Here is a 15,424-nt window from a genome sequence, read left to right on the forward strand (position 1 = left end):
TTGGCAAGCTGCCCAAAATTTACCTTTTTAGGCCCGAACATGACATCAGGTCCTGGTCGAAACGTACTGCACACCTCTTGGCATCTCACTTGTGACGCTCATAAGCTATCTGCGTAAGGGTTATATACCTGGGTGATGCTGGTAGGACACAAGACAAAATGGAATCTATAGTATTCCCCCCCCCCCGTTACTAAGGCTTGATAAGGAAGCTTATCTCAAAACCCACATGCTTGGTATCAAGCATGTGGGCTACGCGATCTGGCACGACCTCTGGAGGAATGGTCGCAATCGCCCTAAGCCGCGTTGCGGTCGTGGCATTCACATGAGGCCACCGGGGAAGAAGGCATGTTGCGCTGGTGAGGTTTCGACTGAAGATGGTGCTGCGAGTGAAGGTGAGACCGTCGGCGATGATGAAGGCAGTAGCGATGGTGACACCACGCCCGAGTAGACCATGATGTGCAATCAGCTGCTAGTGTTTGTTATGCACTACTTTTGCACTTCGATACAAGACGTTCGCAGTATTATTTGCACTCGATTTAGCTAAAGAAAGACTCTCTTTGTAAAAAAAGGCCAAATCATTTTGCTCTATATCTAGCAGCATGCAGCAAAGACCACCTCGATAGGAAGCGTGTGGTCACATGGACAGTGGTAAAGGGTGGCTTTGTACTGAGAGGCGGATATGGTTCATTTTTACCACATACAAACTCCTTGTTATCACTAGTCTTTAACATGCTTGATATCAAGTATGAGGTTAGGGGGGTGCATTTACATGTTGCTTTCGTACCGGGGGGGGGGTAATACTAGTAATATTTTAACAATACCTTCAAATACTATCAGAAGAAATATTAGTAGGGTCGGTACATGTACCGGTAGTCAAATTTCCTTGCCGTGTTTCACTACCGACACGCCATACCAAAATTTATAGGATGGTCCGGATGGCCATACTGGACCTATGTATTTTACACAGTTTATCACAGATATGTACGAGGTTTAGGGGAGGACATACCTGATGTGAAATGACGCAAAATGCCAAAGAATGACCAAGCAGACTGATTTATAGACGGCAGGAAATGGCTTGAAACGACCTTTGGGCTGAGAAAATCACAATTTTGTTTTTCTATGCATTTTTGGCATGAGAGTCACGTGCTCATGAGCTAGCAAATTTAACAATGAGGCAGAATCACCACGATCATCCTGATAATTTTGCATCTGCCCGGTAAATAAAAATTTCGAAAGCCAGTTGTCAGAGCCACTATTGCTTATTGGTTATTTTTTCTGCCAGTGAATCGTGCCACGTGTATTTGCGTTAGAATATAGGTATCGTATGGTTTGCAGCCTCTCACCTTCAGTCAATCCGTCGCCGCCAGCTCACGTTGACAGTCAGTCTTACTTTTTCAACGCAACTACGCTGATCTCCCGTATGGGCTGCACGGTCTTCCAAGCCTCCAGGTCGCCTCTGATCCCCCCCCCTCTTTCAATGGTGTAGCTCAGCTGGGAGAGCGCAAGGCTTCGGCCTTGAAGATGCCTGTTCAAATCGGGCCATCGTCATTGCTTATGCTTGGGCGAAGATTAAGTTTCATGGACAGCTCAGATCAGCAAGAAAGGTGACTGCATACGTGTGTTGACGTCGACATGACTTAATGCTGCGAGGAAGGCTGAATGCATTCTAATCGAGTATGGTTGTTCTACTTATTAACCTCCTCAAGAACGTCCTGTGTGTAGCCAGGAGACGAGGCTTGGATTGCAGCTGTCTGGAGCAGCTGACGGTGGAGCTGGATCTTGGCATTTAGCACGTTGGCGCTGTGGACCCCTGGAGGTGCTTGAGGACCGCGCTCGATCCGCGAGAGTTGATGCTGTGTTTTCCTTTCAAGTACGTGAGTACGACAGCCTCGGCGCGCTTGTCCAGCTCGCGGTAGTCCGCTGACGTTTGGTTGAGCACGAAGCCGTCGTCGAGAAACCGCTTCATGTACGCGACTAGCAGCTTTGCCTTCGAGCGCTGCTGCGTCGGTGCTTTGACGTACCAACGTGGCTCTTACGCGTACCAGGTAAACCAAATCGCATGAAAATAGGTAGCTGATCCTCTACGCTGTTAGTGCTTGGGTTTGCTCACATATAAGGCGTCTTCATCTTAAGGGTACGCGTCCTTCCAAGCTCTCACGAACAAGCTTCTTCTGGATAGTGAGCACCAGAAGTAGCGGAAACAACGCAGAGCAAGCCACTACTGCCACGAAAGCCATAGCTCTATTTCGCACTCTAATTCTACCTGCACGAGCCAGCTATTACATTGTATCTTTAAGTGGTGTTTTATGTCAGCTTTAGTAATGTTTTTGTCAGCTTGAAGTCAACTTCAATGATGCATCCAATGAAATGATAGTGCAACATGAGAGCGCGACGAACTTGGAACTGAGAAAAGCAAATCACACTCGTCACAAGGTGGTACATTGCGGCGGTTCTGTCTCTCTCGTCGTAATACACGGTGCTCTTCTGCGGCTGGATTGCTTCTGCAGTAATACCGATGCTGGCGAATACGATTCGAAATGCTGTCAGTGTGCTCGCAAAATTGGCACACAAACAACGTGTTAGAAACCACATCAGGGAGCCATTTCTCACCATTAAAAAATAGGTAACAATGCAGTCTGTAGCTTGAAGTACTGAATGCAACCCCACTATGAAATAGATATCCGCGAAACACGATAGCATAACCGCGAGGTATGCTCAGAACCACTTCGTTTCGAATGCTCGGGTATTCGAAGCATCCCGTGAAAACGTGGAGGCTTCTATTTTCCTCCAAAGCCACAATAACACTCGCAGGAATAGTACCAGGAAACTTATTCTCGATTGAGGCCCGCACTTCAGCCGTGTAGTCTTGGTGTTAGCAGCTCCGCCAGGACAAGAGTGCATGTAGGAAAAGACGCAAGGTACGTACCTTGCATCGCGGACCAATGCGTCCTCTTGAATAGATTTAGCAGCAACACGCAGTGTGGAGGTCATGCGCACCACGCGCGACTGACTCCGAAATGGGTCATCACTAGCGCCGCCAACTTCTCGGAAAACAGGAGTGTATGTACGTGTTCTAGCTTCAGATAGTAAGGCGTCTATCGGTGTAGTCTCCAGATGAAGAGACACAATGGCGTAGCCAGAGGAAGGAAAGCTTGGCCGCATGCTGTCTCAGTAGCTCGAGTTTCTCTGATGGATATTTGTATAATATTGCCACTTTTTGTCGGCAACGGGCTTTCCATTTCTAAGCGTCGGCGACAGATAGTACTGTTTTTGGGCACACTCGTTTTTATGTTTATCGAGGGTTCCTCTTTTGGTTGGCGCGTGTTGACGCTGTTTCAAAACTGCCGTTCTGCAGCTTTCGCCCCGGCCTTGGTGAAGCGGTTGAAGGAGAAGCTGTTCTTGGCAGAGTTCCGGTCGCAGGTTGTGTACGCCGACTTCAGTACAATCATCGTGTGTACCACGTAAACAAACTGTTAGAAGAAGATCTGTAACCGAGTGTAACCACGGTTACGGTATAGTGGCATTTCGCCCGGCCGCTCTCCGGATGGGACTACTGCGGAATAAGGTGTGAGGATGAATGGCCAGAGGAAGAAGCAAGGTACGAGTAGAACGTAGTTAGCTTCCTCTCACTTCTCAATATACGACGGTTTCCTCACATCTACTAATAGGTTATGAGCTCAAGCAACGATACTGTCGCCGCGGAGTCAGCCCGCGGGCATCCGGACGCAGATGTCGGTCGCGAAAGGACCCGACAGCAGCAAGTACGGAGGTGACGACGAAGTCAAGGAGACGAAGGACCCACAGCAGAAGCTGGTGGATCTCCTCACCGGCCTCACAGAGCGCATGGAGCGCCTAGAGGAGTCGCAGAAGCGACAGGAGGAGCAGCAGCGGATCGTTGGAGGGGAGGTAAGTGTATTCGAGTCGGTCATAGGCCTAGGAAGGGCCATGGACCGAGAAGCACTGGATAGGACGCCAACAAGGAATTCCCCGGCAATGTCTCCAGCCACGTACTTCGGTGTGAAGCAGCGCGGCTACGGGTTCAAGAACGCAGCGGCTAACGTGGAGATGGCACAAGCTCCTCAGCCAGCGCTGCCACAGCATTACGTGCCCCCGCGCATGTACCAGGCGCACGTTCAGCCGCCAACCATGCCGCACGGCATGCCGGCTCCCGCTAAGGGTTTTCCTCGTGTGCCGGATACGCGCCAACGGAAGCTTGACATCCGTCACTTCGACGGCAAGGAGCTGTATCAAGGCCTCGGCAGTGGTTTTCTGTCTTGGGGCAAACGGTTCGTGCGTCAGATACTATTTACGGAACGCGCAAGTGGCTTCACGTGGACAGAGGAAGTAAAGGTGGATGTCCTCGGTCATCACCTTACCGGCATGGCTGAGAGATACTACAACCAGCAGGTTGAGGGGTGGTGGGAAGAGGAGCCGACGTTGGAGCACGCCATGCAGCGGTTGCTGCACACGTTCGCGACCAAGATAACGCCCGCCCAGAGCATGAAGATGTTTACAGCGCCAAAGAGCTCCAAGCGCAGCTGGACTGAACACTATCTCTACCTGGTGGCTGTGAGTGAGGCGTGTGGAGGCGCCGACAACCTCGTCTTGGACAACATCGTCCACTACGCGGACGCGTCGATGAGAGTGTCGATGCTGTCCAGACTGAACCTTGGCCGGACGGATTACCTGCGGCAAGCGGAGGAGCTGGCCCACTTTGCACAGTCCACGGAGATCGAGCTACGAGGTAAGAACCTGGGACGTGACGTTGTGAACAGCGTACACGATGATCGCATAGACGACAGGAAGCGTTTTAAATGCGGAAAGGTTGGGCACTTAAAGGCATTGTGCCCGAACAACAAACGAGGAGGGACTGAGCGAGGCGCCAGAGCGGATTTTGTCCTGGCAGTGGATAACTCAGTCAATGAAAAAGGTGTATGGATCCTCGACACTGGATCAAGTCGGCACCTCGTTAACGACGAGGACTTGCTTGAAGACCCAGAGGACTTCGAGAGCGAGTGTGTTGCTGCCGACGGAGGAGCTCTAAGGGTAACCAAGCGTGGCAGCATAGTGCTGGAAACCATGGCTATGGGAAAGAAAACTACGGTGCGACTACTGGATGTTCAGTACGCAGAGAACTTGGAACAGAACATTATCTCCTACGGAATGCTAGAGAAGAAAGGCTACAAGATTGACTACCGAGGACAACATCGTGTAGTTGCTGCAATGACTGGAGGACCAGCAGTGTTCGACGTAGAGAAAGTCAACAACGTGTTGGTGGTGCGCGCGCAAGTACAGGGGCGTGAAAGAAGCGCCGGCGACGTACTCATGTCGGTACTGGCGCCAAGCGAACAGAATGAGGAGGTAGGACAAGACGTACAGAGGGGCACGCTGATGCACTTTCACCGCCGCCTAGGACATCTCAACTACGATACTATCCTCAAGATGGCCAAGAATCCTGCGTCTGGAATCTTTCTCACGGATGAGAAGCGAGCGAACTGCTTGGCCTGCGCACAAGAAAAGCAAACGAAGAACAAACAGTCCAGGAAGGACACAGGAGCCAACGCACCTATCGACGTCATTGGCGGTGTTATATGCTCAGATCTCAAGGGACCAATGACGCCAAGAGACAGACTCGGCAACAGGTACATGGTGAACTTCGTCGATCACAGGACGAACTATTGCAGGATCTTCTTGGCACGGACGAAGGACGTTGCTGCTCAGAAGTTTAAACACTTCATGGCGTTCTTTGAGCACCAGTTTAACTGTCGTATCCATGTGCTGCGGACGGATGGAGGAGGTGAATACCAGACTCTAGATTTGTTTTGTAAAGAAACTGGCATTGCGCGGCAAGTAAGCGAGCCCAGGAATCAAGCCAGCAACGGAAAAGCAGAACGAATGCACCGCACCATTATGAACATGGTGAGAAGCATGGTGTTCGCGTGTGGTCTGCCACTCAGCTTCTGGGGAGACGCTGCAGAGTACGCGGCGTACATACTGAATAGAAGCCCGAGTAAGGCAAACCCCGGGTCCAAGTCGCCGTTGCAGATGCTCACGAAGAGCACCCCCGACCTCAGCGACATCGTGGTGTTTGGTTCTCCGTGCACGGTACACACAGACCCTAAGAACAAGTCGCTAGGAAAACGCGGTAAAGCTGCGATAATCGTTGGTAAAAGCGATGAGATGAAGGGGTACAGAGTCTACATCCCTAAGGACAAAGTGGTCGTGGTGACCCAGCACGTACGGAATGTGGAGACGCTCTCGGACGTACAGAACGAGCAGCTGAGGCGCGTACACCTCGAGGAGTCGGAAGAGACAAACGAGGAAGACGCAATGCGAATGCTGCCCAGTACGGGAGCGGGATCGAAAGGGAAAAAGAAAGCCAAAAGGGAAGTCCAAGGGCGGTTGGACGCGGGAAAGGCATCGGACGAGGTCGACTACTCAAAAGGCTGCTGGAGCAGGAACGACTAGTGACGATAATAGTCAGGATGGGGCGATACACGACGTGGTAAATAGCGTGCGTGAGGCGGACCCCAAGAACTATGGACAAGCAATGAAGAGTGGGCTCAAGGACGCGTGGGTAATTGCTATGGTAGAAGAGCTGCGAGCTCTTGAAGAGAACGGAGTGTGGACAGTCGAGGTGCCGCCAACTGGCAGCCACGTACCGCACACTAAATGTTAAGACCAAGACGGGCGCCGACGGCGCCATCGAGCGGTTCAAAGCTCGGTTGGTTGCTTGCGAAAACGAACAGCTCTTTGGCATTGATTACAACCTCACGTTTGCGGCGGTAATGGAGCTGAGCACCGTAAAGATAGTGCTGGTGTTTGCTCGGCGCTGGCGTGTGCCTGCCCGACACGGGGACATACCAAACGCGTACGTCAAGGCGGACAAAGAGCAACATTTGGAGATTTATTTGGCTATACCAAAGGGCATGCAAATATCTGAGGCGGTGCTACGCGCTCTCGGCGTGGACACCAGCAGCAAGCTGGTGCTGCGGCTCAAGAAGTCGCTGTATGGTTTGAAGCAAGCGGGGCGCTTGTGGAGCAAGCTACTACACGCTAAGTTAGAGGAGATCGGTTTCACTAGGTGCGTTACCGACATGTGCTTGTACTACAAGAAGCACGGCAGCGACATGACTCTGGTAGGAGTGTATGTGGATGACCTTCTAGTGACGGCCTCCAAACCAGAGCTAGTCGAAGATTTTTTTCAAGCGATGAGTGTTTTATCCATTAAGGATCTGGGTGTGGTACGAAAGTTCTTGGGCATGCGTGTAGAGCTTCATGAATCGGACGGTTACTCGTTGGATCAGCAAGCTGCGATTGAAGAGCTACTGGAGCAGTACGGGCTCGCGGACGCAAACGGAGTACGCGCACCAATCGGAGAAGAATGTAACGAAGCCGAACAAGGAGCACCGCAGCTGTTGATGCAGTCAGGAGGGCGCGGAGATCCAACAGTACGAAGTTTCCAGTCTCTCGTCGGCAGCCTGCTATGGATAGCTCGCTGCACGAGACCAGACATTAGCTTTGCGGTCCACAAGGCCACGAGACGCACCCATCAGCCTACCGTAAACGACTGGAAGCTCGCGAAGCGGATCGCTAGGTACTTGAAGCAGACAAAGGAACTAAAGGTCAAAATGCGAGTAGACGCAGCCAGTGGAAGACAGATCTGTCTGGAAAGCTGGAGTGATGCGGATTTCGCGGCAGATAAGGCCAACAGGAAGTCGGTGACCGGCGGATTTATCACTCTCGACGGGGCCATCGTGCAGTGGATATGTAAGAAACAGACTGGAGTGTCTCTATCCACGATGGAAGCAGAATTTACGTCAGCATCAAATGTCGGACGTGAGCTGTTTGCGGTGGTAGAGCCAATGACCATGTATATGGACAACCAGGCCGCTATCAGGCAGCTAGAGACCGAAGACAGTATGTCCAGTGCAAAGCACGTAGACATCCGAGTCAAGTTCATCTGCGATTTTGCACGGCGAGGTGTGATCAAACCAGGATATGTGGAGTCACGACTAATGAAGGCCGACCTTCTCACGAAGGCGCTTCCGGCAGCCAGATTGGACGAGCTTCGGAGGATTTTCATGTTGGAGTAGTAGCTCGAGCGCGACGAGCGAGGAGGAGTGTTAGAAGAAGATCTGTAACCGAGTGTAACCACGGTTACGGTATAGTGGCATTTCGCCCGGCCGCTCTCCGGATGGGACTACTGCGGAATAAGGTGTGAGGATGAATGGCCAGAGGAAGAAGCAAGGTACGAGTAGAACGTAGTTAGCTTCCTCTCACTTCTCAATATACGACGGTTTCCTCACATCTACTAATACAAACTTGGTGCGAGACGCCCAGACCTTCATCCTGCAGCTTGTTGTTTTGTTCACAGCTCATAGCAAAACACCATGAGTGTGTGCGGATCAACACTGTGTCTAGTGTTGTCACTGATTGGACGCTGTCTACAGCTACAACCCCGTGGTGTTTGCCCAGTGCACTAACGTGACCGGCGGCGTGTGCTGTTTCGACTGTGGCAGCATGGGCGACCCGTCGTACGGCGACACGATCTCGTACGGAGTGACGGCCGTGTCAAGGCGGGGACGTACCTTCCTTCACTTAGAGTGGCGTTGAAAACGTTACGTTCATCACCGGGCAAACGAAGACCGTGACGAGGGTCCGTTAGCGCTGAAGATTGCTCAACCGAAACGCTTATAAAGCTTGCGAGCAGCACCTACCTTTTCAAACGGTGGCACCAACGTCAGTGATGAGTCGGGAACCAGCTTTTCTAGCAGTGACAAGGCTACCACTGGGGCTGGCAACATCGACGTTGTGGCGGTTTCCATGATCATGATGTAGCTGAACACGTACACAGCGTACATTCAGTGTATCTGTTTTTGTTAGAAATTGTTGTCTGCATCTAAAGAAATGCCGGTACATTCAGGCAGCTACCGTGGCAGTAGTAACTGCGTCGTAGTCTACAAATTTGAGTATGGTGTCGAACCGTATGCCCTTCCATTCATTAGAAGTTAAATGCGAACTGCACCATTTTGCTCTCCACTGCAGACGTTTAGCTTAAGCGTAGGTACTTAGCAGTTATTTTATCGCGCAAAAGGTGAAATTAAAAGTGAATTTTTAGAAGGAAAATAACTGGACTTGGTCGCTGCCGTAGGCTTGGCCCTGAGCTTGGTAGCTGGACCGTCGCCACTTCACTGTCGTCCGCGATATGATGCTCTCATCTCCAACATTTGAGCTTCAGAAGGCGATAAAGTTTCTCCTGTTTTTCTTTATCTGACTGACGGCGTCTTTTGTGATTCCGTAGTCAGCTGCAATAGCTTTTCCGGGCGCTCCGTTGCCAGGGCGGTCCAGAATCGCGAGCTTGTTCTCCAGGCTGACGTTGCGGATCTTCTTGCTAACCTTTGCTCTTGTCGTTGGTGGGATACGGGTCACCGTCAGGTCGCCGCCACTCGAGCTGTATTCCAAGATCCTGGCTCGATCCCGCTTGATGCACCCCACGACGGTTTTGCGGACAGTAAACTGCGTCGTCACCTCCGTGGTGGTAGCGCCTTTGTCGGGCATCTCCAGAATGTCGATCTTTTTCCTTACCGATATGTTGTGACGAGGTTGCAGCGGCTTCGCTGTCGTCTCAGACAGGCAGACCGTAGCGAGGAGCTGCTCTTCCTCTGAGGCACTGGTGACGTAGCTCAACATCCGGTCGCGATTGTGCGTGATGTTTATCACAGACCTGGCCGCTCTAAGGCCAAAACCTGTCGCTATAGTTTTGGTATTATCCCCCGCGTCGAGTCTAGCGAGGATGGTTAGCCTGTCAACCATCGACATTCTCTTGTTCCTTGGTCTAGCCTCTGTAAGAGTTGTGATGGTTCCCGATTAGAACTGGGCACGGTGCAGCGTGAGCGGAGAGGGCGAGAGAAACGGCGAGCAAGGGGCACGTTGCGACGTCGGCGTCGGGGAAGAGAGTCAATCCTTGTTCTTCCGGCGTCTTCACACGGACCAAGCGAAGAAAAAAGACACAAGCGGCATCTATAGAGATGTTCCGCTTCTTGATCATCGACAGGTTCGAAGCTCGCCCGAACAGGTACCAGAGCAGCCACAGTGGAACATCATCGTGGTAGTCTCTCTCAGAACATGCATTGACATACCATTTTTTCAGGTAAGCCTTTGTACATGGTGGAGCCTTTGCTACAGCCACCACCATCCCTTTTCAGAAAAGGTTATCGAGAGTTATTCCCATTTTAAGCAGCCGCAATTCTAGCGAAGATCGTTGCTAACGAAATTGCTCTAGGAGCCAAATTTTGGTTTGGCGATAGTACTGCATTGCAGCATTTCGAACCAGCAATTTACCCTTCTTTCCTTCACTAAACACAATATACATTCCAAACTTATCCATGACGCACCCAAAGCTCTTGCCACCCTCATCCGCCTCAATATTTTTCCTTACGTATTCCTCCTTAACATCCTCACAATTTAAAAACTTGGAAAATGCTGCGACAGCAGCTGCCTTAGCCCCCCATGTATTACTAGGTTGCAATTTCTCTAAACCAACCGCGAAGGCCCAATAAATAGGAATATGAAAGGGAAAAGTCTACTACTTGACAACTGAATGAGCGTACACATACTTTAGAGTTTTATCGGACTTGAAACGTTCGATCGGGTGGCTTGAATGACCCACCTAGACCTACTACATCCGATTGGTTAATATCATGATATGGATTAACTGTGATTGGCTGGTCATATTTGCTGGCAGATAATCGGCAGTATACCCATACAAAACTCAAATATGGTTTGACTAGCTATCATATTCATCAATTAAAAAAGTGAATTTTAAGACCAAAAAAATTGAATAAACGCTGCTCATAGACCTTCTTACCGTCTTTTTATCGTAGACATCCAATCATTACATATATTAAAAAGCAGCTCAAAAAGGGAGAGATAATTGCATGAATTCGATTATTTCTGGCTTAAGTACGCTTTTTCGTCTCGTCTACACGCATCATATATTATACATTTTGTTTTAGGTAAATCAGGTGGCCTTATCTTTTTGGACGTACTTAAGTGCGACCTGGCCATATATTTCCGATCAGAGGAAGAAAATAAATGCAGCGTGCGTGCATCCATCATGCGAATAGCCTCGCCGGCGAGGCGCTTTTCGTGGAAGCGCTGCAGCAGCGGCTGAGGAGGACATTGGATGATATTTCATGTATTGGTGAATGAACTTTTACAAATGCTTAAGTATCCCTCAAAATTACATTGACTTTCATGGTGCTACAGACGATCCTCTCTGTTCGATAACCCCCCATAGTAATTCCCTCCAAATAAAGCGGTTGAGAGGGTCCGCCTTGTAAGTTACAAGCTTAAGATAAACCGACTTTTGTCCTCTCATTAGTGAATATTCAGCGGTAGATTGGGTCTATTTAGTCAAGGTGGATTAAAGAATTATAACAGTGACATCTGCTGTTTGCTCCTTGAAAGAGAGGTTGTAAGCATCCGTAATGCATGTAAGTGCACAAAAGCATTTTTTATATTAAATATTAAAAATGCTTTACTATTAATAATTTTGTTCTTGCCAGCCAGCCGACCCAATTTGTGAGCTCTGAGTCAAAGGAGTCGTATGTACCTTATATTGGTTACAACACCTTAACGTGATTCCTCTATATAATATTAAAATGCGGCTTTCCGACGCTATCAATACAGAAAGGATCGTCTGTACTGTACCCGTCAGCTGACAATGGAGACTCCACCATCAACAGTTGATTCAACTTGATTACCGGTACAGTATCAAGGCAGCTTGCAGAATCTGCAATCTGCAATGCAGATTGCTCTTCATCTCTTGCTGTTTGGATGCCAGCCCTGCTGGCCCAGCTGTGGATGTACAGAGCAGTACAGTACATGTACAGATGCTTGGACATTTCTGTTGAGCTTCACAGGGATGTTGGAGTCTCCTTACAGAACATCCGGGCTCTTAGTTTACATCAATAATCTGTGTTTTACCGGTACCGGCTCTGTAAATCACAGTACAGTGTAATATCAATAATTGTGTCAAAATTTCCAAGCTGGCCGACTGGAGTTTCGCTCGGCGGCTTTGTATTTGTAGTATTTTCACCTTAAGCACAATTCCATGTGGCAAGTGACAGCTGTACTATCGCTGGCGCGGCTCTCAAATTACTGAAACTTTGTAAGAGAGCAACTCCAAACGGCAGAAATTACGGTACAAATGACTACAGCTATCACTATTTAGAGTTATCGCTATCCACATGTGTACAATGTTATGGTACATTTTGAGCTTTAGCATATCGGTGGCTTTGGAGATTCACGCTACTCTTCGAGTATCCTTCTCTTAAAATTAAAAAAAAAGCGGATATAATGGGAATGTTGTCGAGCTCCGCGCGTGACCTTCGTGCGAAGCAAACTGCTTTTAGGGACGAGCTTGTGAAGACGAAAACAGAAATTGCAGCTGTTTATTTACCAACGGCCTATGTGCTTAGTTAACGAGTTTCATCATATCACTGTTGAGACAGCTCTTATTATGCAATTTTGAGGGTATCACAAACCAGAATCCGTTATGGACGTTCAGTATTAAAGCAAGTTCTTCAGTAGTAGGAGAATTTAAAACAGCTTCTGAAGTCGTACTTAGCGAGGGCACAAGTACTAAAGAATGTATGGCTGATTGAACACCGCCCAATAGATGATTGGTGCTACAACGGGAGCGAAAATAAATGGTTGGTCTTCCTCACCTGAAAGCCTCCAATAGATAATTGCTGCTTTCTTATTGCAATAATTGCGGCACCAATTTATTTTTCGGCAGGACGGTACCGAAGTTAGCGAGCATCATCAGGATAATCATCTTGATACTGCGGTTAGGAGCGTCCGTGTCGATCGTCGCGAGCTGCCCGGGGGTGCGCTCAGCAGTGTCCAGGTCAGCAATGATTTGATCGCCGTTGTACGGATCACCAAGAGGTAACACCATGAGGAAGCACGAGCGAAACGTCATTCCCCATCCGATCACGATGTACGGACGACGACGGTTGCCGAAAATCGGAACTGTGTCCGCTAGCATATCGGTGAGCACACGTAGACTGCGAAGGAGCTGAATGAGTGCAACCACGCCGAGCGACGCGGTGCAATCTACTGCTACATGTAATCAATGTGCTATCTAGTAGATCTGCCTAGCTTAGGAATACCGACCTAATATAGAAGAAGCTGGGAAGGCTGGCCGATGGCTAACATCAGTGTTTTTGTAAGCTGCTGTTATTAATTCCAATACATTTGTAACCAGTTGGGAGCTTTGGTCAACTTCCTATTTTAGGATTCTGAGGTCATTAAAGCGGCATGAAGTAGTGATATCAGATCCGCCTTCAACTTGAAGACGTTCTTGCTTTGTCCGCGCGCGCTTCAACATGACAGATACAGCTACCCCCAGCTTCGTCGTCTCGAGCAGCCATTACGCTCGACAACCTACAGGAATGGAATTGTGTGGGTCCAAGTCAGTGAGCTGACGGAAATCGTCAAGAACGCCACCAAGTGCAACCCCCAAGGATCCAAGTTCACCAACCTGAAGAGTGTAGTTGAAGTCTTCTTTGGTGGCAGGTGGTTCAAGAACGGCATCGAGCACAGCGGTGGCGCAATCCCAAACGGCGCAGTGGTTCGACTCAAGGACGGCATGCTGACTGATAAGATGCTGATCAAGGCACTCGAGAGTCATTACACAAGATGGAGCACGGCTATTCAAGACGTGCTTCGACACGACAAACAAGATATACTCAAGGCGCTTACGAGTGGCACTCCACGTCCCCATATTTCGCTTCGGCTCAAGTGACACCCACTTCACAGTCTCGGGCCATTGGATCCCCTCTCCTACCCCCACGAGGTCGCCGATTACCCCCAGAACCCTCTTGCGTGGGTGGGCACCCGCCGAGGGAACTACCTGGTCTCCGTTTGCTTCCGATTCGCGTTTGATGGCACGGTGGCCTGGCTAGAAATTTTCGAGTTCGGTGCCGCTATTGGTCGTCCGTTTAGCTCCCGAATTCCTGACGTTCTTAAATCCTACTGCAAGTACGGAGGAACTCCTGAGTGTCGAGCGGTCGTGCACCACGACGACTCAAGGGCAGACGAGACTACGTTTTGTCTCAAGGCAACGGAGTTAGGGATGATACTTCCCTTCTACGACGGCCAAGACATAGAAAGGAGGGAGTTGCTTTGCATCTCGCCCTCCCAAGTTCTTCTAGTTAGGGACACGTTGCAAGCAGCATTTCTGAAACATTCTCCTGGTGGCGGGAAGTGACCGATATGGGTCACATCACGGCCAGCTCGCCTCCGGCAGGGCATCAGGTTCACCGGATGCCCACGTTCGGCAAGGCCACTGTCTCGAAGACGTACGTTTTCCAAAATACACCAGGGACACAAGTGGACAAGATGCCGCTGGATGTGGACGCGTACGTCGACGCATTTGGCACGAGTCACGGCAAGGCTGCGCTCGAGGATCACGTCTCTAAACTGGACGACACGACCCTGAAGCTGGCATGCCTGCGTCGAGGTGCTATGCTCGACAACAAGGAGCTACGGCGCGATTTCGTCGACGCGCTGTGGCGTAGCTTCCTCGTACGTGTATAAGGAGCTACGGCTACGGCGCAAACGAAAGTTCGCCGACAGGGTTGAGGACAACAAACTGCAGATCGAGATGCTGATCGGCGGCCAGCAGACCACGTTCAACATCGTCCTCACGCTGCAGCAAATTTTTGAGGAGAGGATGGCCGTCGACAAGTGGTGTTACCAGCGGCACTTCGACAGCCTCGAGTCTCAGCTGAGCGCATACATGGCCAAACCGGCGTGCGAATTAGCCGTCTCGAATCAGCAGCTTTCCCCGTCAGATAAAGTAGAGACGGCGTGTTCAATGGTGCGTGAAGCGATCAAGAATAATCGGCTTATTTTCGAGCAGACATGTGCCGAGAATGTGGAGCTGTTCAAGAGAACTATGCATGGCTGCTTGGAGCTGCACAAGGACGAGCCCTATGACTTCAGAGCTAAGGCCGAGCAGGTGTTGAATGATTCACGCGCCAACTTTAATCAAGAGCTCAAGCGAGAAGTGGGCACAAGTTCCAGCTTACAGAGCTACTCTTTGAAAGTTCAGCGAGCTGGAGCAGATCTACCTCGCTGTACAGTCAGTTGAAGTGCCGTTCACATATACCACCAAGTCGAGATCAACCAAGCTCAACTCATGCAGATGCAGAGCATCCTGCAAGAGAATCGCTAGCCGTTGATCGACTGAACGGGACCGTCAACCCGTTGTTGTAGACTATCAACAACCAGCATCACCAGCTCAACAAGCTCGAGCGACAATTTCAGCGCCAGCCCATGTTAGAGCGTCCGCAAACCTCTACATCGTCGCGTCAGAAAACCAAGGTGCAAGTCCAAGAAACCGGAGAAG

The 15,424-nt window shown here is 50.0% G+C and overlaps 2 protein-coding genes and 1 pseudogene across 3 annotated transcripts; all 3 read left to right on the forward strand.

Annotated features, from left to right (window-relative positions):
- The first annotated feature begins 1,476 nt into the window (after positions 1–1,476).
- On the forward strand, positions 1,477–1,548 carry PITG_27852 (annotated as a pseudogene). The gene has a single exon. The product of its transcript is annotated as a tRNA-OTHER (tRNA).
- Positions 1,549–8,393: 6,845 nt separating this feature from the next.
- On the forward strand, positions 8,394–8,841 carry PITG_13026 (uncharacterized protein; the record flags this gene model as incomplete). Its single annotated transcript, XM_002900520.1, has 3 exons — positions 8,394–8,401; positions 8,454–8,587; positions 8,714–8,841. 3 exons carry the CDS (start codon positions 8,394–8,396, stop codon positions 8,839–8,841), a joined length of 270 nt encoding a protein of 89 aa, XP_002900566.1.
- A 3,427-nt stretch (positions 8,842–12,268) lies between these two features.
- Positions 12,269–13,816, forward strand: PITG_13027 (uncharacterized protein; the record flags this gene model as incomplete). Its single annotated transcript, XM_002900521.1, has 3 exons — positions 12,269–12,271; positions 12,806–12,957; positions 13,348–13,816. The coding sequence occupies 3 exons, from the start codon at positions 12,269–12,271 to the stop codon at positions 13,814–13,816; spliced, it is 624 nt and encodes a 207-aa protein (XP_002900567.1).
- Positions 13,817–15,424: the final 1,608 nt, after the last annotated feature.

The sequence above is a fragment of the Phytophthora infestans genome, genomic scaffold, assembly GCF_000142945.1.
Source record: "Phytophthora infestans T30-4 supercont1.25 genomic scaffold, whole genome shotgun sequence".
Taxonomy (NCBI): Eukaryota; Oomycota; class Peronosporomycetes; order Peronosporales; family Peronosporaceae; genus Phytophthora; species Phytophthora infestans.